This window comes from Brachionichthys hirsutus, chromosome 15 (genome assembly GCF_040956055.1).
Source record: "Brachionichthys hirsutus isolate HB-005 chromosome 15, CSIRO-AGI_Bhir_v1, whole genome shotgun sequence".
NCBI lineage: Eukaryota > Metazoa > Chordata > Actinopteri > Lophiiformes > Brachionichthyidae > Brachionichthys > Brachionichthys hirsutus.
Window position 1 is genome coordinate 10,355,718 of NC_090911.1, and position 27,121 is coordinate 10,382,838.

The following is a 27,121-nucleotide window of genomic DNA, read 5'->3' on the forward strand; positions in this document are numbered from 1 at the left end:
TGCCTAAAACCAATGTCAATTACGTAATGTTGTTATTCAGCCGTATCGGCTACAATCTAAAAACAACAAACATTCTTTGCAATAAACTCTCATGTATGTATAAAAGGCTAAACTTGATGAATGGTAGTAAAGAAAAGCAAACCCATGCACATAATAGACCTGGGTTGGTGAGTCACTGCAGGAACAAAAGCACCCCCCCCCCCCCCCACAACCTTTCACTCCGATGCTGGCCCTTGGTACACTGCCAGCTGTGCTCCTGGTCGTGCCAGCCCGGTCTGTCCATTTATCTGGCTGTGTCCATGAAGTGTGTGTGCGTGTGTGTGTGTTTTGTCTCAGTAGAAACAGGATCTGTTTCCATCCAGGAATAGATCACTGGATGTAGTAGTTTTGTCATCATCGGCGTTCTTACACGCCAACTTGGTGCTCTGTTGTTCAATACTGATTTATTATGAGTTTGTGTGCCTGTTGCATCGACATGGTTACCAAACATGCCGTTAGACCATTTATATTCTATATTGGTTTTCCTTGTCAGAGTTCTCTGTATTCCTGCGCCATCTGGGATTGTCTCCACAAGCTTTTCTTTACGCCTTATTTTAAAAGATCAAATATAACTGTTGAGGGGCAGCACATTTCAAGTGCCATTTGATTCCCAATTTTCACAGTGATTGGCTTCGCGTTCGTGACGCTGTGTCGTCGTGGCGAACGGCTGGGTGTGTTAAGGTGGATTGTTGGCTGACTCTGATTAAAATGCTAACCTAGCACCATCCAGGATGCTGCTGCTGGACGGGTATATTGTGTCTTTCATTGACTTTTGTAATGGATAGCTGGTCTCTCAGGGGTGACATGGTCTCCCTCTCTATGTCCTTTATGTTACTGGCTCTCCCACTGCGCTCGAAGGTACTGAAATTTAAACTGATAGAATTAAGTTGGTGCTGTGTTAAATCAATCGGTGCCTTTTAAAAGTAGTTGGATATCCAACCCTCTCTCTCTCCTCTCTCTCTCTCTCGCGCACACACACACTGAGTGCCTTTCAGGCAGCCATAGACTGGAATTTAATTTGTCGGCTTTTAAGATAATGTCTTGGAACATTAGCCTTTTAAAGTAACATCAGTGTATGAAAGGAAAGCTACAAAAGCCTGCAGAGCGCTAAAGTCGTCACACGCCACAAAAACTTTGTCCCTGGAGTTCTTCTCTCAAGTCGTTAATCCAACAGGGAAACGGAGAAACTCACTTCACTGCAGTATAAGATGTAAATGAAGCGTGATAAATAGCTGCTAATGCTACCGTTACAGCTATTACTACAAACACTAAATAACATTAAAGAGAAGACAATTTAACTAAGGCTGAACTTTTACAATCTGGGAAAAATCCTGGTGTAAATCTATTTTATTCAGTCACTGTATTTTTTTTACCTGAAATATATGCTCGAGTAATTTTTTTTAGTGGCCAATTATAAAATTACAAAATTAATGCAAAGCATATTTGTGCAGTTTGACTGAACTTGACAAACTCATTAGACTTTTCAAAATTATAGATCAAGCAGCTTGTTTGAAATATTCTAATTCTGATGGAACATTTCAGTACCGGAGACTGAATGTCAGTTTTAATACCTCCTATTGTTCATGTGCTCGTCAGCCTGAACTCAACTCAATGCAGAGTTTCTAGCTGTAATATCTTATAAAAGACAGTAATGACTTGAGTTAAAGTGAACTGTGGACATTGTGCATACCATGTCCTCAGGTTGCATGGCACTATTACATTAAAAGTTAGACACAAATTAAACTGAATAGATATTCATTTGTCTTTTTTTGCATTTGTGTGCTGCCCAGTGAAAGAACCCACCTGCTGAGCTCCCCATTGTGCTCGGAATGGAGAGTTTAGGGTAGTTTGTCCCCTTTTTATCTTGCATCGTTGCTTTTAGCCCGTGGCAATTGAAGGCAGTGAGGGACACCATCGACCTTATCGCATCAATGAGCTGCTGCCTGAATGCTGCGTGACTCACCACTGGCTCCAAAATGTTTAACTAATTATTGATGAGAAGCAAAAAGGCATCAATGCAGTAATCTCATTTTAAATGATTTGATTATGTCGTATTTAATTTTAGGGAGAACCTGCCCTGAATTTAAATGAGCCAAAAGAATACATGTAGACCGCTTGAAGGTGAGACCTGGAACAAAACAAAAACATATTGGTATGTGATATTTTATGTTTTTACATATTACTTGGTTAAATAAATTCATATGCGTATCCAGCATCTGCCTTTTTCGCCTAGTTTGGGCAATCTGAGTCGACCCTGTGAGCTGGTGATAAGGCTGCTTAAATTTCGAGTTCAGCCGTGCTGCAGAGTTGCTCAGTAACGTAACGATAATGCACTGTAAAAAAAAAGATTAGGAGAGGAGCTGAGAGCATGAACAAATTGAAGAAACTGACATTTAGTTAAAGAGGAAAGTGTATTTAGCATACGTACTTGCATATGGAATATCTGCCGGGGGGGGGGGGGGGGGGAGGAGAGTCTTGATGTGAGGGAGAACTCTATCTCTATTTCTTATGATGTTAAATTGGACAAGTCCTCCAGATTGCATTGACTGCCAGACAAATTGGATCACCTGCTTTCACACAAAAAAGGTGTGAAGTATGAGATGATATGACAAGGAAAGAGTTCCATCCAGACTTATAAATCAATTCTTTATCACCTATGCAAATGTTTCTGCTGTCCCTTATCCTTTAGCGTCCATCCCTGTTCCCTCTGTGAGGCAGTGCTAGGATAATAGGAGATTATCGGTCTATATATTTAAGCCTGGGGCAATTACTCAGCTATTTGACCAAACAGGAGGTCTGATTAAGCCCGTCATCAGACATCTGTCAGCCTACCTGCAAGCCCATGGTTTTAATTACCTCAGCAACAGCACTGAAATGTCTGACTGAGGACTGTTCTTCTTCCTTCTTCTTATAGAAAAACGTAGAAATTATAGGCCTTTATTCACATTTACAAGAACCTTCCTTTTATTTCTGACCTAATTTGATTGGGTCTATTTTCAGTTGTAGCATTTCCAGTTATTCTGTCAGACAACAAACTGTCATCAACCAGATTGATTTATATTACATAACTTTATAGGTTAAAAATAAAATACAGACCTTGAGTTTGATTTTTTTTTTTTTTTTTAATACACACCCGTTTGATGAATGACCGATGAAGATACAGCTGCTGTTTTTGGAGTCTGTCTGGGCAACGAGGAGGGGAGAAGGATGAGAACGTGAGAAAGCTAGGAAGTATATAAAAGAAGAACCACAAGGAGGAGGAACATTCATAGACAGTCACCTCGAGGGAAATCAATGAGTTTAGTTTTCTGCCTTGGGAAATTACCCACAGGTGATTATTGTCCATTGTATTTATAAAGGCTGCCACTGCAAAAGCAATTGAACCCAACCATATACGAATAAAGATTTCAAAAGACCCAAGGAAAAGCATCCGGATGCTCGGCGTGGCTTGATGGAAACACTGTTCTGCCCCAACTGATGTCTTGTAATATCAAAGCAAACAACTGGGGAAGGTTTGTGTCTGAGTGGATGAAGGAAAAAGGCAGCTTGGGAGATAGGGAGTCGGAAATTCAATTTGATTGTAATCTGATGTACACATTCTACTGTTTGTAAGTTAAATTAGATTTTAGATTTGTTTTCGCTGTCCTTCCAATCTCCCCCTTACAGTATTAGAGCGGGGGGGATTTATCCGGAAAGATCTATGGTTGTGTCCTCTCTGAAGAATCACGCCGTTGGAGTGGTGGACAGATGGTAATCTATCAAACAGACAACAAAAGGTTATATTTCTCGTTCTCCCCCCAAAGCAATAAAGAACAATTGTAAAAGCTTGGCTTCAAGGACAGAGGCTCAAGTCTGACTGGCTCATGTAGGTTTCTGGTTTTGTTGGTTCAAACTGGAGTGAGACCTGAAAACCAGTTTGATTTAATGTCAACCGTCTGGGCTGACATTTGTCAGAAGGCGATGGCTAATTCATTGATCCTCGCATTGCTGTTCCTTTTATGGGAGAGTAGAGAATCAGTTTGTGTAAGGAACTACAATACTTTATAGCACGTACTATGTATAGCATGTACTATGCTATGTAAAATACCGGTCCACAGACTGACCTTATCTCCTCAGCAGATCAATACATGGTCTTGCTTACATTACAACAAGACACTGCAGCAATACAGCGAGTCATCGGGTATCAGTTTTTTTATGGCCTTGCCAGATTGCTGCCATTAATAGTTTCTTAAACCCGCAAGCCACTGGCTTTGTCTGCTGGCCGACCTGGTTGGAAGAGAATTAATTCCGCTCCTGTGACTCCAAGGAGAGCGAGGACAAATCACCTGCTGTAAACCACAGCTGTGGTCGGTGCTTTGTGTTCCCTGTCTCAATGCTGTTTTGAGGGGGGGGGGGGGCTTGCCTCTATTTGATGGAGACAGCTCAGGAGTGGAACCACCCTCTCCCTGTCTAAATTTAAATCGACAGCCAAACCGAGGCAGAATGTGCCAGAGTGTAGGTGGATTAGCGGACAGCTAGAGTACATTTTTAATTGTATGCGTCTCACTCCTTGCTCAGACATCGGTTGGCCCAGTGCTCCTTTCCCCCATCGCTAAGGTTTCTCTGCCACTTCTGGAATGTGTAGATTGTTTCGTCACACCATTGGGTTCATTTTCATTCAACCCAGTTGAAGGATTCATTTCAGAGGAATTCTTGTACGTTATTTGCTTTGGATTTGAAAAGGCAGATATTGCTTAAAAGGATCAGTTGCTATTAGTAAGAAATCAAATCAAAGTCAACAGACGATAAATCACAGCAAAAAACTGCCATGACTGCACTTCAAAATACATTTTTCTTACTTGGGGCCTTAAGTTAATTACAGATTGTTGGTATGACTCAATCAACAACAAGCTCAAGTCTCCAATAGGTTTGAAAATACAGCCAGACCTGTAGGCAGAGATGCTGTATTCCAGAGTTTTTAACAGCCAGAATTTCAGTTTAATTATATGCATAAAGTATCTGAATTTAAAGGCTGTCATCTGTACTGGTCAGAGCAGAGAGGAAGTGACCAAGCAGCATTAGAGGGGAAGCTCATCATCCCAAATAACAATCACTTTGACGGAACACTGAAGACAGCAGGGGGTCACCAATTAGCAGAACGAATGCAAAATCTATCCAGCTGGAGGCTTCTATGCAGGCCACAAAGCCTTTCGACATGACTGGAGAAAAGATGGATCACTTATTTTTAGTTTTTTTTTATTCAAAGGACGGCCAGGTCCAAATGAATCCTAATACTGGCACTGCTGCAACAGACTGCTGATGTATTCCAATAGGTTTGTAGTACCCTTTTGTGTGGAGATGATTAGAAATGAGGAAAATGCATGGATACTACGTCAGGAACGCGTGTAGATCTAAATCCCCTTTCAGTAGCAAGAGGGGCTGAAGCAATAGCAAAGGTTAGCTCAGTAATGCTACTGAAGAGTGTGCAGGATTAGCTGCCGACCATTCAGCCGAACTGTGCAGCAGTAGAAACAAAAGGTCACACAGTTGAGTCAGGTGAAAGATGAGGAAAAGGGATATTACGGATTTAATGCTTTTCATGGTTGGTGTATAAAGATGCCAAGATCAATTTAGAACCTTTTGGTGATTATCCAGATCACCATGTGGACGGTGTAAATCTAATGAGGGGAATGAGCAGCTCGGCAGAGGTCTGTGCTCCCGAGTGCTTTCCTAGTTTAAGGAGTGTTTTTGTTTGATTAAAAAAACCCCTGAAATAAACAGATTTCTTCAGTCCAGCAGAAAGTATGATCCCATATTTATAGGTATTGAATTGTTCAGACCTCAGCATGGGAGATGGCGAACTGATTGGGCCTCATGAAATTTTAATTGAATACCTCTGCAATACAGAGAATAACTTTCAGACAAGCCAGACGTCTGCAGACTGAGACCGAGCACGGAATGATGATGAAGAGGAGAACTAGAATAGTTGTGATTACAATTAAAACGGATTCTATTTCCACATTCCACATTTGTACTTTATTTCTGTGTAAAATACTAATACACACTACCACACATCACCAGAAGAAGTTGCAGCGAAAGAAACAAATATTTGGCTAGCTAAGATTACTTGGGGAAAATAAGTACAGTAGTTCAAAACATTGTGAAAGTAATAAATAAATAAAAACATTTGAGTAATTGCACTTTTAGCACCTCACAAACAGGTATGGAAAGTTTCCCACAGGAGGCCCATTTAATGAGTTTCATACAGAACTCTCCCTGCAGCTCCTTCTCTCGAGGTCGATTTTCACTTCCCAAAGTTAAAGATTTCTTTCATAAAATCGTAACGTTCATGATGGATTGCGCTTAATAGCCCTGACATAGGCACCTCTTCTCTGAGTAGCTGAGTTTAGGAATTGATCATTACTTTTAAAGCACTTGATAGTTTAGCCCCTTGGATGAGCCCGCTGCCCCCCCCATGAGCCAGGATGAAGCCTCTGATCCTTCACTAAGCCTCTGTTGGCTGTTCCAGAATCCCGACTCAAGACAAAAGGTGACCGGGCATTTACATTTAAAGCCCTTCAGATCCTGAACTCCCTGCCTGAGGATCTGTGGCCTGCAGACTCCAATTTACCCACAGGAAAATTCGGAGGTGCTAGACTGGTCCTCTAAATGCTTCACGGCACCGGAGAGTCGGGGCAAAAACATCAAAACAGACTAAATTTCCAGACCAATTGTCAGAAGAAGCGTGAAATTTGGCCTGTCCGGTGAGCCGAAAGCCTGATCCTCCTCTGGCCGTCTGTGAAGGAAGTGAAGAGAAGCTGGTGTCGATGATTGGAGTGGATAACGAGGAGCTGAGAGACGACTGATGCCACAGTGTGAGATTAGGGTCAGCTGTGCCAAAGAGAAATCCAATGGCTTCAGAAAGCTTGCGTTCCCCTCAGTGCTGCAGCTCCTCTGGATAAAGTGTTCTGTGGTGATGAGCAGCACCTCTGTGTGACCACAGAACTCATGACTGACTGCCTCAGCCATCGCTCTGTTTCTTGGATTATTGACCCGTCTTCACACCGGGCCACGGCCCCGGTTTGATCTCATATATTGCGTCAAGGCTGGAAGTACTGCGATTGCATCGAGGTCATGTGAATGGATTTTTCTTTTCCTTGCAAGTCTATTTCATCTTTCAGTCGATAATGAAATGGTTTTTGAGGGAAATGTATTCTGGTGCCCAGTTTATATTCTTACAGACCGTAATCACAAGGCGGAAGAAAACCGCACAGAGGAAAGGACACTGCAGTGTTTCCACTAAATAATTTCTCTGCTAAAACATCAGTGGAATCTGTCCCTGAATGAAGTCCATTTCATTCATCGTCTTTTTTAGGGCTTCCTTTGTTTAAGGATCTTTCTTTAAGATTTGAAAGAGGAAGATATAATCTTTTGGGGGTACAGTACACAATCCTAATTTTTTAATCCCATGTAATCTGAGGATTCCGAGGCTTAGAGTTTAAAATTCCATTAATACTACAGTTTAGGTTTCCCACACGTTATTTTTGCTGCTGTATTCCTAATTGTTTTACTGTTTATGCGAGGCGTTGTCCCTCTCTGCATTTTAATGCCTTGAACACACCCCCGTGTTCTGTTGTTGCCACCTCACATCTGCAGGCCAAGTCATTCTCATTATTTTATACAATCATGCTCATGGAGCTCGAGGACACAGGCAAATTTCTTTTTTTAATGCTCAAGACAGAAAACAATGTGAGGTGTTGGTGAAAACTAGTTCTAGTGGTTGAGTGGCAAAGCCGGCAGTTTTCTTTAGACTCCAATTGAAAGTGGTCAGATTATTTTCTCATTACAAATAGCAGTTTTGTGTTTACTCATTTTATTTATGTATTTTTTTAATGGTGCTGGCTTGGACATAGGTGCAGCTCCTACCGGGCCGACCCCCCCCCCCCCCCCTTCTTTCAGTAAAGCATCATATCCTCACCTTTTGAGAAAACAGTGGTGGTAAAACAAAACTGTCTGCCCGAGGTGTGGAGTTGGGAAACACAGCTCTAAGATATTTATGGGAGGATGGTTGTTTGTGTGTGTCTGTGTGCTGGCATTAGGGGAAAGTAAAATATTTTGTATATATTTGTGATACATTTGTATTTTGTCCATTTCTGTGTTTCTGCGAGATGTCTCTCTCGGAGGGATCGCAGTAACTCGTCTAATTGTCAGGATTATGACAGGGAAAAATGTTTGTCCCTGACAGGAAACTAGATACAAGCTCAAAGTTAAACTTCAGCTGTCATCAGTGTTTTATTTTATCAAAGTTACCTCCACTTCAAGACGAGTTTATGTCTTTCTTTGTGGGTGTGGACATCTGTAAGCACACATTGACAAATCTCTATGTCCTGTCATACTTCTTATAGGTTTGGCTTTTTTTTTTTTATGTCTATTCTCATTTTGAGATTAATATTCACTCTAACACTCACAGGTTGTCCTGCAGTTACAGTCATGACCTCCACAAAGACGACGATCCCTTATTACCAGGCCTTATTTTTCTTCTTCTGCGCTTGCCCTGTCTTTGTTGGCTTTTGCCGCTTTGCAAAAGACAAGGTTGGAATAAACCTGCTCGTAAGGAATTATTATAATTCAGATGTTTTTGCTTTATATTTTAACAAACTGAACAAATGAAGCAGCGCTCCGCACTAGGCTGTCTGCTCGGCTCTATGCTGATTTCGTGCCTCGCCTCAGGTGCTAAAGAAAGCAGCCTGCGGCAGAGAGAACTGGCGCCAGCAAAGCCACCACAGTTCTTGAAAAGATAGAAGTTTCTGCGAGGGTGGGGGGTTCTTCCTGTCATTCAATTCACATTTAACTTTTTTTTTTTTTTTTTTTTTGGGATGCAGATTTTGTTTCTTATTCTTATCGACAACCAAATCCCTGCGACAAATGGCGAACGCTGCAATCGTCCCTTCGATCACGATGTGCGATGAATGTTGGGAAGTCTTTGTGACATCAGCTTATAAAGCTACTGGCTGCTGTAGTTGTTTCATGGTCATTTTGTTTCTCACTGCGTGTTCTACCATGAGCTTTCTACATGCAAGAATGATTCTGAACAATGCTAGGATGGTAAGCAATGTGTTTATTTTCAGTCCTTTCCACCTGACTGGATCCGGTATTAACGGGCTGCCATTGGATTGCAGTCATTTCTTTCTATGTGTACATGGCATCGTGAGTAATGGTACTTTCATGCCTTTCAGCTCCCTTGATTACGATGGCCCCCTCCCCTCCTGCTGCTCGCCTTCTTATTCCTGGGACAAATTCTTTCAAATGTAATGCAGACGACTTGGACAAAGTCAGATATAATCCACGGGGGGGGTCGGATGCTGAACTCAGCGTCGCTGTGGGAATTTACTCTTTTTAAATTTTGTCCCTTTCACTTCATTGAGGGCTGGGACTGTACTAATGTCATTGTCACGGTGTCTCTTTCCCATTTACAATGCCACCAAGTAAAACAAACTCTATAAGCATGGTCAACTTTCTTGTGTGTAGAAAGCAAACCTGGAGCGGCGTTTTTCCACATTGAAACCAGATGCACTATTTCAACACACACACACACACACACACACGAGTTTAACCAACTAGAGTTACAAGGACTGCTTGGACTCCATCAGTCGGTAAAGTTTCACCTCTGGTCGTCTCCGCCGTGGTGTTTTGGATGTAGCCTGAGGCTGTTTGCGGGAGTGTGTCTGTGTGTTTGTGATTCTGGAAGCGTAGGATGAACAGTGTGTGAGGGAGAGAGAAATGGAACCTCTTATTAACAGTTCAGGAAAATAGTTTTTTACAGTGGTAAGAGCCTCGTTCTAGTCCTAATGGCTCCGCACAGACCAAATATCAGCCTTGTTTATCCACAGAACATCATTAAATGGGCCATTTGACACAAGTGGAGCCGGTATGAGGATGAAATATTTACAGTGTTGATATGCAACGTGATTGCTCTTGCTTACTGATCATTGGACTAAAAATAGCATCATGAAATGCGATAAATGGCTTTTGCTCTACAGAGACCAAAATACGCATCAACACCAGCGCAACGGCGTGACCCCAGGGGACACACTCACAAAACATGCTAGATGTTTGGCCCAGAATCTCAGTGGTCGGTGATTTTAGGTGAGGTTCATGTGCGTATATTCAGATATTTATGGAAATGTAGATGACCAGGAATGTTCCTGTTTTTCAGTGTGTGACACAGAAATGCTATAGTACCACCACATCAAACCACTGAGGCGACATGTATAGTTGCTTGTACACTGGTGTGTGCAGTAGAGAATAAACTATCCAAATTTACACTAAGTTTAAAGTATCAGGACAGCGGTTTTCTGTTTGGATGCATTAGATTATATTACACGCATCAAAAGTAAGTGCTGCATCCTCTCGTGACAAAGAGGGACAGGCACAGCCTCACAATCTATTTTGGTGACATCGTCTTCACCTTTCTAGCAGACATCACTGCTTTGAGCTGAGCGTGGGGACGACAGGCTGCCGAGTCCCGCCACCCTTCTGCTTACTGCGCTATTGGAACAGATTTTGTGCTCTAATTGAATCGGACATCTTGCAGTTTGGAGCAATAAAACAGACTTTGGGCTCTTTTGATCGATAATGTCTGTGGCAGATTCCTACGTGTTCTTCATAAGAAACTGAAATGATGTTTGAGTACAGCATTTTATTGATTTGAGTTCTAGTTGAGAATGACCGTATTTATTTTATTCAATGCTAAAATGATGTACATTTTGAAGTATGTTAATCATTTTAAATGCATCAATCTGTCTCCCTACAATTATTACAAATCGGCATCCAATTTAGATTTTTTCCCCCCCTTTTTCACTGACCAGTCTGTGTAAAGCTAAACTACATTATATATTTATAAGACTTCTAAAAAACTGTTACATTGACATGTGACGCCTGTTACCTGATACCGCTGACAGGTGAAAAGAGCGAGTGCTAGAGAGACAGTTAAGATAACGGGTAGCAGATTTACCATGACATGTGCCAGAAGGAAGATCCGATACAAATGGTAAGAGAAGTTAGAAATGGTCCAACTCCCAGCTGATACAGACACGATGCGAGTCAGCAAACGAAAGCAATCAGAAGCAGTAACCACAATAAAGCTCCCATGACTGGAGCGGATCAATTGATGCCTTCTTCCATTGAAACGCTAAAGGACTGCAGTTTTGGTCACATCAGAAGTGCTGAAGTGGAAACTGAACCGGGCAGTTAGAAATGAGGTCGGATAAAAGCTCCAGAGTCGCATTACATTCAAATCCAGGATTGTCAGTGTTGTTATAGTGAGTTGAAATCAGTGCATGTGGAAGCCGTGCTGTCCCCGTGGCCTTGAGTCACACATGCCTCCCGAGTCCCCACCATGACTCCTCTCACCTCCCTCACACCCCCTTCTCTCTTCTCCCTTTGTTGTCCTTTCACCCTCTACCCCACTTGCACTTCTTTAAAAATCCTTCTGTTACGCCTCTTCTTTGGCCCACTCAGTGAGACTAATCAATAGCAAGGCGGCACTGAGTGCACTCTGCATCTCCTTCTCTGCAGAAACTAATCAGAGCCATTGTTTGCTCGCCGAGACACGCTGCGTCTCTCTCTCTCGCCCGTTCTACTGTAAGTCAACAAATGATGCATAACCAGTAGAAGAGGCAGATGAGGAAGGCAAACAAATATTGTCTGTTTAGTGCCTTTTCATGGGAGGCAGACTGAGCTTCTCCCAGCAAGGGTACATTTTCCCCTGTAATGAACGCCGAGCGCTCTAATGGCAAACCGTTGACATTTTGAGACCTCCCCCCGTGTACAGCTTTAGTTTCAGCATCAGGAAATGTCACATTTGAGAGAAAAACAGTGTCAGGAAATCGAGCGAATTATATTACTCGAATGTTTAATATATATATATTTTAGAATTGGCACCAAGGCAACCGAGTGTTTCTGAAGAATTAAAAGAAAAGTTAATCTTAACTAAATGATGTCTCTTGCTTCAATAGCGTGCACACCAACCCTGATGTGTCACTGACCACATCTTTCGTGTGTTCATGCGTTTTTTTAGGTCATAACGTTGACCCTTTTTTTGTACTCCACGGGCTCCATCCTGCCCACCAGAATTAGAAACCTGCTTCTTCTGACACAAGGAGCTGCACTACCGCCACAACTTCCTTCGATTCACTATTTCCTTTCAGCAGTAGTTAAATCTGTTTTACTTCACTCACTCATTTTGCCATTTGATTTGTCTAGCTTGTTCTCAATGGGTTTTTTTTTTTCATTGACATATTCTGCAGCCTCTCACCCAGACATTTTCCAAATAACAGAAATAATGGCATTTTGCTGTGTCTGCTGGCTCCTGCTTGCGAAACAGCTGACGCCAATTAAAGACATTGGCATTGTTTTCCTCAGTTTGTTCAGATCCTGTCAGGATCAAGCTGGAGAAAGAGGTAGCGCTATGTTGCATATCGATTATGGTACATCTGTGTCTCTGGTGCTGTTTTGATACGACGGCATCCTCCAAACTATCTCGATTGGGCTTCGGCCAGAGCCAAAATTAAATCAACAATTAAACAGACTAATTGCCTTGATGATTTGGTGCGGGGTATGTGTGGCTCATGGTGTGTGGCCACCGCAGTTTATGGCCCTTTCTTAATGAGTCAAGAATGTAAAAACCATTTAAGAACACAACGGCTCCACGTGCAAATCTAACTGTACGAGACGGACGTGTCCTGGGAGAGGAGCAGTGGGAAGAACTAATGGTCTGTAAACGAACCGCTGATCAGCTCCAGCCTTGTGCAGGACGCCTAATTACTCTGTTTCTGCAAACTGCATCTTACACCGTTGGGACTGTTAAATTCAGAGTGCACGGTGATTCTACTTATGGATGGACATAATGCAACGATCCTGTTCCCCCTCCTCTTTTCTCCGTGAGAGTTTGTAATGCTGAACTTAGATGATGATTCACATTCTGCTTTTGTACAGCAGTAAGTCGTTGGACCTAAAAGATACAGCTCCATGCGTTCCTGACCATAATATGACTTGGCCATGAAGACGTACCGCTAGAATTTTGGAATCAAATTGATTTAATGCTCAATGACCTTCGGCCTCCGCAAGGTGTTCATCAGCGAGCAAAAGACGGGCTGCACATGAATGCTCCCACCAGGAGAGGGCAGCAGTGAGGATAAGCTTAACAGAACCGTTTAAAAGAGGAAGCGGTGCCTCGGGCTGTAATGAGCTGCTTTGATGGGGGTTTGCGTTTCCTGAGTCATCTACTTTCTATTTTAACATTCTGCTGATGCAGAACTTCCACATTTGCGATCTCGCCGTGTCTCTGCTGTCGAGTAACGGTGGCTCACAGGTCCGCAGTCACGCAGAATGTTTCGAGAGTCTCGTTAATGCAGCGCTGGATCTTTCTCGCAGCGTTTTTATAATGGTGTCATAGTCTCATGAAATTTGCATCAAAAGCAGAGTTTTTCCACAGAGCGAGGTTACAGACAAGTTGAAAACTAACGAATGCCCCTCAGCTTTTGAGCTGCATGTTTCAGAATCTGTAATGTCTCATGCACAACTTGTGAATGCATTTAAATTAACGTGGTTCTGCAACTTAACTTTTCCCCTCATCTTCTGTAATCAAATAACTTTATTTGACCTATCAAGGTGGTGACTCTCAGAATGCAAACTGCAACCCAAGTGACATATTGATTATCAACTGGTTGTGTCCCTGTAGTAAAATGTTTTCAGACCCAGGGGAAGACACAAACAGATATGCTGGTTTGACTATCCGAATGGACAGATTGACGATGTCCTGCTGTGATGGTTCATAAAAGGGAGCAGTGTCCTGTTTCTGTATTTCTGTCGGGACAGATTTTCTCCAAGGCTGCCTTTGCTCCACTTGTATCCTGTTTCTTCAACTAAGTGAATTAGTCCTCTGTAATGTGCAGTCTGATTCTGTAGTGCTGTAATGGTAGCGGATGTTTCCAAGGAAATGGCCTCAGACTCCATGCACGCTGCAGCCAATGACACTCGTAACCTTATCAGAGGAGGAACCGCGAGCAACAACAGTGTTTCTCTCGGTCCCTCGGTTGCATCGTCGGTAACTCTTAACTTGGCTTGCTACTAATTTTTGTGCAGACATTCATGGTCACCAGAGAATGAAACCCAATAATTCATAATCCCAGGGATCTCAGCAGCAATCTAATGGACTGTCTTGACATTTGCTACAGATCTCAGTGGCGCTAAATATCAATCCTGGTACCTTAAAATATAAATCTCGTAATCCAAGCCTGAATCTACTCAAATAGGCCCACGCGTATATACGTTGATTTCTTTTATTAAAATAGCACCGAGGTAGATGCTAAAGTGCACTTTATTTGATGTCTGAAAGGGAAATGATACTAATGAAATTAGGAGTTAGAATGTGACGGCATGGAAACTCGGATTTGTTTGCCATGAAAGCCACCTTAGGAATGGAGCAATTCCGTGGTCTTGTGTGCTCTTTCCACAAAACGTCTCTAATATTAGACTCCCTGTAAAGCGTCTCTGCTCTGCTGCCGCTGTCGCCACCCAATTTGCTTTGAATAAATGTGGCAGAAACTTGTCATCCATGTGTAAATTGCACTAGCTGGATGCTGCTATTAGACTTCTTCGACTGTAAATTAAATTCAAGGGTGATTTATTAATATGGAATACGTTGGCAAGTACAACCACACGGGAAAGAAGACATTTGAAAAATACTCCATTACATGAGCATTAGATTTACTCTGACTCTGTTTATTTCTGCTTTTGGGTGGACAATCCGCGGAATCTCTGAGGGTGAAGCTTTCTACGCATCAGTGTTCTGAATCGACACCACGTAAAAAGATTCCTGGTGTGAATACGCTGAAACAAACCTCCAGCAGCAGAGGTTTGTTTCATGCTGTTTGCTGCAGTGCTTTATTTCTCCTTGCATGAGTATGGGATGAGACTGTGAAGAATGGCTTCCCATGTGGTTGTCTTTCACTCTGTATGATGCACTCTCCACGATGGTCTCAGCAGGGGGAACATCTCGTCGAGGCGCCGTTTACATGAAGACGCCTCTGCCATTAAAACTTTCGCAGCATTCTGGCTGTTTTTGGGGCCTGAAAATACAAACTAATGTCATCACAAGGAGCCACGCCTAGCTCTACTGTCCTTTATCAATATGGCCCCAGAAGCCATCAGACGTTGTTCCGTGACTGGTATCGTCACCATCGGTGAGGAGACAGATGACCGTGTACCACCAGACGAACACAGAGTTATTGGAACATATAGAGGAAGTGGAAGGGAGCAGGAGGATTGATGTGAAAGGCTTCACCTCTGGTAAAAGTGAGGGATGTTTTTGTGACTGCTGTGTTTCGCAGGAGAACATTTACCCCCAGCGATGTAAAGCTATATGACAAACATATTTTTTTTTGTCTTCACAAACGGAATTCCATTAATCCTCCTGTCATCCGTGAAATTCAAGCCTTGCCTCCTTTGTCATTCTCGCTTCTACAAACTGCTCCTAGTTTACAGTGTTTTCAATAAACTGAAATGTGCCTTGAGGTAAAAAACAAATGCACAATTACTCACGATGGCGATATTAATGCTGTTCTTCTTCCTTTCTTCTCGTCCACAGTGAATAAACACAAGCCGTGGATAGAGACCTCTTACCATGGCGTGATCACAGAGAACGTGGACACGGTGCTGCTGGACCCACCACTGGTGGCGCTAGACAAGGATGCCCCCGTCTCCTACGCTGGTAGGAAAACATAGAATACAACACACACACACAGAAAACACATCGACGGTAGGGAAAGCACACACTCATTTACATTTACATTGGCTTTACTACTGCGAGAACACTTTACTCTTAGTACAAAATTAATTTCTGAATACCTTGCAGGATACAAGGCATACAAATAAATAAGAATGCTTGGATAATAATATTGTTGTATATTTAAATGAACTGCAGCACATACAGAGCTGCTGCACCTCTCACTTTAGATGGTGTTTTTGTTTTTTTGTGTTGGATGGAGGATTCATACTGAGGTTCAGGAAAATGCATTCATTTCCATAGGTTTGTCAGATTTTGGAATTGAAGTCTAAACTCTTCTCCCAGATGGGACGGACCACATCTTCTGCTAATTGAAGCCTCACAGCTGAACCAACTCGTTTAACCCGACCAAAAGATTGATCTCAAAAGTGGAAGAATACAATATCGCATTCTTTTCTTGATGACTGTTCATTTCACCCTGACTCCATGGAGATGGTTAAAAAGCTTGTCTGATGTCAGTAGGCTTTATGGAGAAACGCAAGCAGACGCTTTTAAAGAGTCCATGAACGACGGTGCTCATCTCAAAGCTATAAGGAATGCAAACAAGGCTTCACCGTTGCCGGTCCTTCAGTACTTTCACTCATATTAAGAAGTGGCGTTGAGTATGCTCCTGTGTGCTGCTTATTGTGAGAGCTTCCTTAATGAAAATAATAATTTCATGAATGGTCAGGAGAGCTGAGGAAGAGGAGGGAAGAATACAGGATGTTAGGATTGAAGAAGGGAGGAAAGAAAATGAAAAGACGGCAGGACAAATTCCCCTTGTGTACCGTAATCATAAATATACAGTAATTTATGAGTATCTGACCAGCCGTTGGATTAGATATAGTCATCAGAAACATTAGTAATACAGAATATATTATGCGGAATCTTTGCCCATCTTTTATTCATAGCACAAAATTGGAAATGCTGCAGCTATTCTTTACGGACGGCTCCTCTATAATCGAACAGAAATTCAATAATTTACCTCGAATAACTTTCCCTTGTCGTCGGATCCATGAGGCCGGCTCCACGCGGATGACGCAGACAAAAGGGAAATTCGGCCTGATTGTTTTTCTTAAATGATTAACACTTTGGCTTGTTGATTCGAGAAGGTCGAGCCGGGTGAAATATCACCGAGGTGAGTATGCAGAGCTGTGCACCGGCTACTGGCTGGTCACATTTCTCTCCTTGTTTTTCATTGCCTGTGGTCTAATGAAGGAAAGCCATACAATCGCTACCAAGGAGACCAAAAAAATGTCCATCAAAAGAGTAGCTGTGTCCCAGTTTATCTTCCTTTGCAATTGTCTACTGCTGCAGCTCTCCCCGTATCCCGCAAGCAAAACATTCACACATCACCCCCCCCGCGTTCAAATCTTAATGTCGATCTGTTCTTCTGTTTATGCCCCTCTCTTCGCCTAGTGACACATTCCTTCCTTCCTTAGTTCAGCTGTCCTTTCTGCTCCTCTCTATCTGGAGACTTTGCTCTTAGCGAGCCCTTTTTCAGGCCGTCATATGAACCAGAGGCGCTCATCAATCCCAGGTCTGTTTTACTGCAGACCGGAGTGAGCTGTCCTTCTGGCTCCACATTAATTGCAGTGTGGGAACACAGAACCGGATTGTTAAGTACCTCTACTACGCTCTTTTACATTTGTCTTATCCTTTTTCTCTCCCCCCCCCAGACTTTATGCATCGCCCTTATCTTCATGTCTTTCTCTTAATCACCTTCAGATCCTTCTTTAAACTTTGTCTCTCGTTGTGTCCCACTTTTCATTCTGACGCAGACTACCTAATGTGGGCCCAACTTGGATGTTATCCACCGAGACCGGTATCCTGATGATAAATTGTTATTACTCTGCCATGATGGATACACCCCTCTTGTAGCAAAGGTGTGTTTGCGGGTCAAGGGGTACGCACCGATCAAGGATTCTCAATCAAATTAGCATGAGAAATGGTGGCGGCGGACTCGAGGGTGCTGCGAGGCAGGCAGTTTCATTTGCTTATTCTTTATCTCGAGGCCACAGTCAACAGGAGCAGATACTCCCCATTCGTCACGGTAGCAGAATAATGGGCTGGGGTCCATTGTTTCCTCTGCTGAACTCAGACGGGCTAAAGGAACAAAAGTGGTTGAAGATTTGGAGGGAAAGGGAGAATAGATGGCCGGGTGAAAAACAGTAGGAGATGGATTACACTGACCGTGAAAACGAGCAGCTGCTGCAAAAAAAAGAATCTGCTTGATTGTTCTCATTGGTTGGTTTAAGAGCATGTTTACTCGTTTGTGTGCAAACTACATTTGTTGTCCCAGAGTTAAATTAGCTGGGCTTCCATTCAAATGCACTGCAAAGTATAAAGTTATAATTGGATAAGCTAAAGAAGATCCACTAGAGGTCAATAGCAGGTGGTGCCAAATTCACCGTCACCAGGAATGGGTGTAGAGATAAGGACCTCCCGATTCATTTTCTGTTACCAGAAGGTCACAGGTTCTAACCAGTTAACCTTTTTATCTCCAGCGTTTCCTCTCCAGCTATGTTGCAGTGATGATTAGCAGACGTAACCTTGCGCCTCTTGAACGTGTGCCCAGGGTTGTTTTGTTTGTTGTATGTTTTCATAATTCATATTCTCTCCTCATAGTTAGTGAATTATTTATCGACAGCTACTCTGTTTCATGAGCAGCACATAATCACATAATCTAGTAACACCATTTCACACAGGGTGCAAGCAAATGTCCTTATATCTGCGTTGGCGGTGTTTAGCCACGTTACTGCATTGGACTCGCGTTTTGATGATCCTGTTGTGAAGAGCAATAAAAGTACACAATGGGGGGGGGGGGGGCAGGAAGTCACGACTGCAGGATCTAATCTACAGATTCAAAGAAGGAACACCTGCTTTGTTCGTCTGCATCTGTCCGTTTTGTTTCCATCCTCACAAATAGCATGAACACCGCCTGCTTTCATAATCAGATAGAAAAAACAATCAGTTTTTTGGACCAAATGTTGATTGTGAAGCTCAGAAGGTTTCCGTGTGCTTGCTGTGTCCCGCGTCAGTGTTGCGTATTGTAAATGTTCTCATTTATCTGAGCAGCTTTTCTTCTTTGACTGAACTGCCAGAAGACGCGATTCTCTACACGCACTGGACTCTTCCTTCTACAGCCAATAATGAACATATAATTGCAGGAAGCTTTACAAGACTTTTCACTGGCTAACTTTGACAGACAGGAGGACAAAGGAGTTCTCGAGTGGTTGAGCGTGTATTGTTCTCCGTCTGAGGCGAGGCGCCGCTGCTGGCGATGGAAGACACGGTGTGTGGTCAGACCTGACTGTAATGACTGCTTCCTCGGACGGGCTTGATTGCGTCGCCCCACCTGGCTCTGCTGGTCTTGTCGGATGGCTCTGGTAGTAATCTATTACTGAACCAAGCTGAGATGCAGTAATGTAGTAGAAGAAAGGCAACACGTGCTGGACGCCAACGTGTTCCTGGACTGCACTGCAGAGCTCGTCTACATGAACAGCCTGACCGTTTGCATGTAGCCGCACGCGACCCAACGGTGCAATTCAGTCAGAAAATCTAAAGCAGTAATTTCACAGTTGGTATAATAAAAATAAATGTGTGCATTTTGCAACTGCAATAAGCAAAGAAATTATGATTTCAATATTGCTGGTAGAGTCACGATGCACAAAACATAGCAATTAGTTTAAAGTTTATGTATTATAATGAATTTACCAGCAGCAGGGCATGCATTATGTACAACACGATTACCGAACCACGCAATGATGGACAGTTGAATAATTAATAATGTGGGGATTTTTAAATATCAGGAATCGCATATTTCCCCCCCAGTTTGTGCAGTGATGACATAAAGGAAATGATCCTGAGCTGTAATTTGATCTCTCTATAATAATCACAATTACAAATGTTACATGAATCTATAAATTCTAAGTGCTGCATGGCGCTCTTTTGTTATTTTGCACGGTTCTGCTTGTATGCACAGCTGCCACAGGTCAGGAGTAAAGTTATTTTATGTGTCTGCAGGTTGATTGATAACGGTAAAGTCCTAATAGTTCCACTTTGAGTAAACCTGAGCAACGGCAGTGACTCCAGAAACTCAAACTGCGCCAAGGTGACAAAAACTCGACTGTAGGACAAAAGCGGCAGCAGGAGCTGCGACGACACATCAAAGGTGTGAAGCAAAAAAAAAAGGAAGTGACACGAGGAAGTAGAGACAAAAAAAACTCAGAAAAAGGAGAGCTGAGGAGATTAAAGGGAAACAAAGGTAGACCCAGGGAATAGGAATGTGTGTGTTTGAGTGTGTATCTGTGTGGTTAGAGGGAGAGAGATGTGATGGATGATCAAAGGATAACCAAGAGAACTGAATGGACGGTCTGTCCGTTCGCTCGGACGAGAGGAGGAACACATCGCCTCTCTTCCTTTATCTCCTTTGTTCTGCCCTCTGTCTCAATGCAGCTGTTACATTTCGGCAGCGATTGCAGGGCAGTGGGGAAACAGAGTAAGCCCACAACATGAAACAGAAACGTAGCATCAAAGATTCCTGGTGGTCTTTAGAGGACTAACTCCAGACTGCGTTGGTGTCTGCTGCAGCAGCACGAGCCGAGCCGTCGGGTTATCTCGTCTGTCATTGTTCAACTATAGTCTCCTCACATAAATATAAATACACACGACTGACATTGACCCTCAACTTGCGTCTAACCAAAATGGTCAAGTTCCAGTTTCTGTAAAAATAAACGCAGAAACTCCACTCACAAATGGAGTGTCCCATTTACACGATGGGGATTTTACCGTGCTTCTCCACTGTTTAGGCGAGCTAAGATGTTGAGAGTAATTGCATTTGCAGTAATGCTTCACTGGAGCTCGGTCAATGCGTTGCTCACCGCTTCAAACAACCCCTTAGCTTCTGATTGATTTTCTACCCAGTCCTGTCCCTTATTAGCCTATTGCCCCCTTTTCCCCATTCCAGATCTGTCCCTCAGTTCTTGACACTGTGATAGTTTTCAATGTTTTTTTTGTGTGTCCACTCATAATGAGCTTACGCTGTGTGTTTATCTGTGCTTGTGTTTGCTCTACGCTCTTTGGCAGCTCATTAAATAAATGAAATGCACATAAATCTCTTCTGTGACGTGCTTCTTTTATGCTCATCCTCTGGATGACAGAGCGTATGCGGTATAGCATGTGACGGCCATGAAGGACCAGAGACGATGTATTTATTGGATAAAACTGCTTTGTTAGCAACAATATTCTCATTGTGACTACTGTAGTTTAAAGTGCTAATCCACGTTTAATGAGTTTTTTCAGCCTCTCCAGAACCGGGCAGTATTTCTTTGCTCCAATGAAATTTTAAGCCAAACCCACTCATCAGAAGTAAATCCCATCCACTCTATTTCCCAACCCAGTGGAAGCCTGTGCCAGATGTTGTTAGTTTAGTAACATTAGTAGCAGTAAGTTTGTTCCTTAAACTGGAAAGAATTAAATCCTTTTATTAGAGGGTCAGCTAAGATAATTGACAATTGTCTTCAGAAGTTCATCTTATTACTTTTGCTTCAGTAACGACTATATACTTTGAACTTTTGCATTTAAATATGTTATCTATATATTCATATTATAAAACACACATTTAACTGTCCTCTAATAACATATCCAGCAGCAATGGTCAAACCAAACACAACACCAAAAGGAGAACAAGATTATTTGTAAATGCAGTGAAAGCAGTTTAATAGAAAATTAAATTTCTTGTAGAATATATTTATAGAATAATTATATACTCAGATATCCTGGAGCATGTTGGTGTGATCATGCTTTATGGGTTCATTGTGTCCGTGAATAGAAGCGATAAATCTGTTTAATTGTGCTTTGTGTGTCTGTTGTTACACCTGCCAAGCGTTTCCCCACGACTGATTTCTATCTTGCATCGTCCTTGGAACACTGAACTGTTAAATAAATACAGCAGTGCACTCCTGAGACTCCACGCCTCCACCAATGCCACCGGTCCACCTCGATAACTTATGCAAATCTGTTGGAGTTTGTGTGTAGGCTTGTAGCCCCCCCCCCCAAAAGTATGAGGGGTGGCACTGTGAGGCTTAAAACCTAGCGACCAGGCTACGTTGCTGTCTCCATCCCTCACCTCTGCTCCGCCGAAGTCATCAATGTTTAAAGAGCTGCAGGCATTTGTTTGTGTTTGACACGCATCATTTAAATGAATACAAAATCCAGAGATGTGGCTCCATCCTGCAGCGCCATGTGGAGGCGTGAGCGTGTTGATCCACATTTATGAACCAACCTCTGTGGAAAAACTTCATATTTTCTAATGCTGCTCTCTTTTCACTGCCTGTCTGGTTCGCCCACCGTCTCAAGCCGGGCTTACCCACAACCCGATCCCCCCCCGTTATGATTTGGATCCAAGACAAAAGTTTTCCCGTAATCCTGCTGACAGAGAAATAACATACAGGCACAGGTGAACACATAATCTCCTTGGCAGTGATGAGAAATAAACCGGGCGGGATTCTGAATGCCGAAGTAAGATGCCTTTCCGTTCTTTATTTCAACCTTCCAGGCTAAACCGGTTTCCATGGCTGTAGTTTCCTGTATCGTCTTCTGCAGTGAATTTCTTGTTCCTCGTGTCGTCTGCAGAGGAGGACAGCCATTGTTTGTGGTGTGGGTGTGGGAGACAGACATGAGGTGGTGGGAGGCGGAGAGTGGGTGATGAGAAGCGCTGCCTCTCATTCGCTGAAATGACAGCTGATAGACCCTGCTCTTCATGGATGGAGCTCGGGCCCGCGGTCATGATGCAGAGAAGGGCGGCTGAAACGAATCCAGTAATTAATTCTAGTAACTTCTCGACATTCTTCTCACTCTGTCTCTCCTCTCTTCTGCTCTGACAGCGGTTTCACGGGGCTTTGGTATCCTGACAGGCCAATTAGACAGAGAGCTGCATATCCTCCTCGCTCCATTGGTCCATTGGCCTTGTTCATATAAGCATAAAATAGGACAATATGGCTTCTGGGTCGATGTCTGTCCCCTGGGACGCACAGGCCAACTTTATCCTACGTCATCCATGACCTTCCACCCTCTGAACTTCACCTCATCCCATTTGATGCTAACTGGCTTGAACCTTCTGTCTCCATTCTCTAATTCTTTCCCATTCCTGTTTATCTCCACCTCTCAAATGACGGGGATATAAAACCGTCTGCTGTATGTCCATCTGGCTGTTCATTTTTGTCTTGTGAACTATACGCCAAACGTTGCACGTTTTCTAACCATGACAAATAGTTGTGCCTTTTGATATTTTGATTTTTCCTGCACTTTTTTTCCTCCCTGTTTCTATGGAAACATACTTTTTAAGGTCAGTTTGAAGTTAGGCATCTTCATGGAACATATCCAAAGCAATATTCAGTGCTGGAGGCTCCCCAGGAGGAGTGGAGGTTTAATCGGATCCGGATGCGATTGTTACACAATGCTCTGAAGGTCCACTCACAAAGATCAGAAATCCAGGCACTCTCTGGGAGCTTATGGGCCGTTGTTGTATATGTTTATTTATGTTTATGCTTACACTGATCCGTAATTTAAATGATGCCATCAACGGAGAATCCACATCCTTAGGAGAATAGTACAGACTTTGTGGAATGTTTGTTGACGATTGACAAAACTCTACTTCATCGTGTTTAAAACTTACACTACGCTGCAGCAAAAGGGTTCCGTTCCGGTTGCTCCCCTGCGGTTCTATACTTTGTTTTAAGCTTCACTTATGCACGTCTTCAAAATGCTCCTTCTTTACTACCAGTCAGCTGTTAAGATTACTGATGTTCAATAAATTAGATTTCATCCTCGTGGTCCAATCAACCCCTAATTAAGTGCCTCAAACGCACACACACCCATCAGAAAGTCAGAATGTGTGCTGCTGGACATGAGTCCCCAGGGTCAATTATAGCAGTGTAATGATTGTAATTGGCTAATTTTCAGCCCATTACCTTACTTTATGTCTCATGCAGCGGGTTGTAATTTAGTGAAGGAGTAATGGCCGCTCTGGCGCTGCTTGATTGATGATAGTCAGAGCAGTAAAGCGGGAGGCCTGCCATTAATAGTGTCTAGGAATGAGCTGTCATGTCACCAGGCCGACACCCGGCGACAGGGTGAAGGATGAGAGGAAGGAGTCTGCCCTTCACGCAGGGTGACTGCTGTGACTTCTGATCACACCATGTTAATGTTTAGGGTAATAAATGATTAAAGAATACTGCATTTAATGTCCCACGGGGACGGGTTCAGATGTCTTCACAATTTCAGCATACCAGAGACTGATCTGCCCAGACACACCAAGTCGGTCGGTGACCCTGTGACCTCTACGGCCCGGATGCACAACCCAGTTCCACCTGAATACTCTTGACTCTTCATTCAGATGTTGCTGTCAAATTTAGGGGGGCAGACAAATTGTCTGAGTCAGAGATAAGGAATGAGTTTCAGCGAGGTTCTGTTATGTCAGGTTGTTGGTTTGTTTGTTTGTTTGCAATACAGTACTACACAAAAGGGTCTGAAGGGTCGCTCTTAAATCAATGCATCTAATGGCCCTCATTTTAATGCGATAGTTTAATAACAAGAATAAAAGAAAATGAACCTTGCATAGACGTACTTGTATACTTGCGTGGTGTCTTGTCAGCACTGCAGTGCTGCTCATGTCTGTTGTGCTATTAGTATTCTGTCTTTATCCAGCGTTGTTCCCCGAGGTTTTCTTTGTCTCTGCTAATTGTGAGAGGATAAATGAGAATAAAGGCGAGGTGAGGAGCAGTCCCACGTCTCTGTCGCCCTATCTCCCCTGGCAGACGACACACTCCATTACCGAGTCCTTCCTGCCCTTTTGTTGACCTTTTTCTGTCATTTAACTTTGTTAAGCAGGGCTGTCGCTATGAGGTTGGGATTTTGTCAACTCAGTCTGCATGGATCAGCCATTGTGTGGTGACGGACTCTGGTCTGATGGAGAACAGAGACAAAGCACCTTTCTCTTCTGAAGAACGAGTTGTCTTGCATCACACTTTGGTGGCTTAATACCCCTCCAGTCCCGGGACTGAAATTTTATTAATTCCGCATACAAAAAAAAGGCTCCATTCTCAAACCCTGATGTTCTTGTGGTTTAATTTACAAGATGTCAGTCGACTGATCGGTCGGTACGTAAAGTTCAGACACAAGCCCAATCAGATACACATTCACTCTCCTTTGTTTCCGTGGTAACCTCCATAGGAACTACGCCTGTGGGTAAACAAGGTTTATGTGGCATGAATTCAGTGCATTCATTTGCAGCAACAAGATGCAACACACAAGACAGAAACACAATTGACTGAACAATATTTTATAATTGCTGGTAGTTTTGTCTTTGTTGTTGTTCTTTCATGTTTTCCAGTATTCGTCTTGTGATATAGTTGGAGATTCTGTTGTGTAGTTCTAGGCCTCCATCAACACTGGGAGCACAAAAGACCAGGCATATGAAATGACAGAAATGTTTATTAATGTGCGCTGTCCCTGTTAAATAAACGAATCATTCATTCATAACAGATGTTAATTTCGATTCATCATTTAAATCCTGTCAAAACAACTCTGACTTTAAAATTCTGACTCTAATATTCTGAATAATTATTGCGTAATATTTAATCTGAGTAGTTGACTTTTTTTTTTTTAACACATTGAGTCAGTTCAGTTCAGGTCAGTGTGGTCATGTCATGAATTGCAAATTGAAGTCTAAAATCTGTCAGATTTACAAGCTCAACGCAGCATTAGGTGTGATCATGCATTCTAATCAGCTTTAATAGGAGGCCATTTTAGACCAGGAACACCGAATTAGCTGAAAACGAACAGGAGGGCTCGTCTCTGATGGTAATTTATGGTAACAAGTCTGCATAAATGAATCAAGCTGTTGTCCCCCCCTGAAAAACAAAAGGACACCTTCACATTTCCTTCAGCTGACGAAGGATCGAACTTGACAGCGACGCACGCGTGAGCTATTGCCTGTCGTACATGATGACAAATGTAAAATGCATGCTGTGATCAATGAAAAATGACAGATTAGGTTATTTGAACCTCCACGGCATGTCAAAACTACACCACTCATTACCTCCCGTCTTGATGTTTCCTCTGAATTCGGCTTCCTGATGAAGGCTGCCTCACGCCGCCTCGTCGCCCGGCCCGCTGCCACCTGACTGACAGTTTAGCTGTTATTTTAATAAGCGTGCATTATCAGCCGAAAGGTCTCCACAAGCGCTCAAATGCCACCTGTCAGATTTCATTGATGAAAACAGAAATAATGTTACAGTGAAACATTTAAGCGATTTTATGGAAATGATTTCGCACGCTTGTGCTCATAACAAATGGAGGGGGAAATGAGGTACCGGGTGAGACGGAATGGAGAGAGTGACAAAAAGAGGGATATGAAAGTGTTAATGAGGCGTTGCGTTCGGTGCCTTATGTTCGCTGAAGTCATATTTCTATTTCAGTTAAACATCTTTGCGGTGTTTCTATCCATGCCGCTGTGACAAAGCATCCAATTTAAAAAATCATATTGGACAACAATCAACTGATCCAATAAGATTGCGACCTGAAGTAATTTTTGCGATTGGCAATGAGACACACTTTGTGTCTGAGCAGACGGAGGGTATAGTCAGAGACCCTTTGACATTTACAGCGCTGCTCTACCTGGCGGTGTGTGATTACCAGTGTCATTTTGTAGAGGCGGGCGATGTGAGGTATGAAAAAGTTGACAAGGCAAGCAGGTTCAATTCAAAGCTCGGCCATATGAGGTCCTGTCGCTGAGATGTCAGGCTTTTCTTTCTTTCTCCTGAGTTTCAAAAAGACTAATTCTAGGCCTATTGTCTGCATGATTACAGAAAAATGACTGGCCCGACTTTCTTGAAGGTTGGTGGAAAGGTCTTGCACAGAATAAGGAGGTGCCCATTTTATGATTTGGGGGATGAATTATTTCTCTATACACCCCACAAGAACCTCCTTCCAGGTTAAAGACAGACGCGATGATCCAGACACTGGACTGCAAGGAAGGGGCGGCATTGGAGAAAATAACGGTGGACTGGAGGAGTAATTAGAAGTGAGTTTCAGAGGTCACATTGTGAAGCACAAATTAATCTCACATCTCCAGACATCCCCGCGGGGAGGATCCACATTGCTGTCATTAGAGCCCCTGTCAAACGCACATGCAGCTCTTCTGTGACACTGAGGGAGTGGATGAATGAGACCGACACAACGCCGTACCTGATCACTCTGTCTTCAGGCTGCAGC

General features: G+C 43.0%; 1 protein-coding gene across 1 annotated transcript in view; it reads left to right on the top strand.

The window, feature by feature from the left end:
• Window positions 1–27,121, top strand: part of LOC137904500 (calsyntenin-2-like) — a 61,931-nt gene that overhangs the window by 14,334 nt on the left and 20,476 nt on the right. Inside the window, exon 2 of the mRNA XM_068748687.1 lies at window positions 15,668–15,790. Coding sequence (XP_068604788.1) covers window positions 15,668–15,790 — 123 coding nt within the window. The remainder of the gene's footprint in view (window positions 1–15,667; window positions 15,791–27,121) is intronic.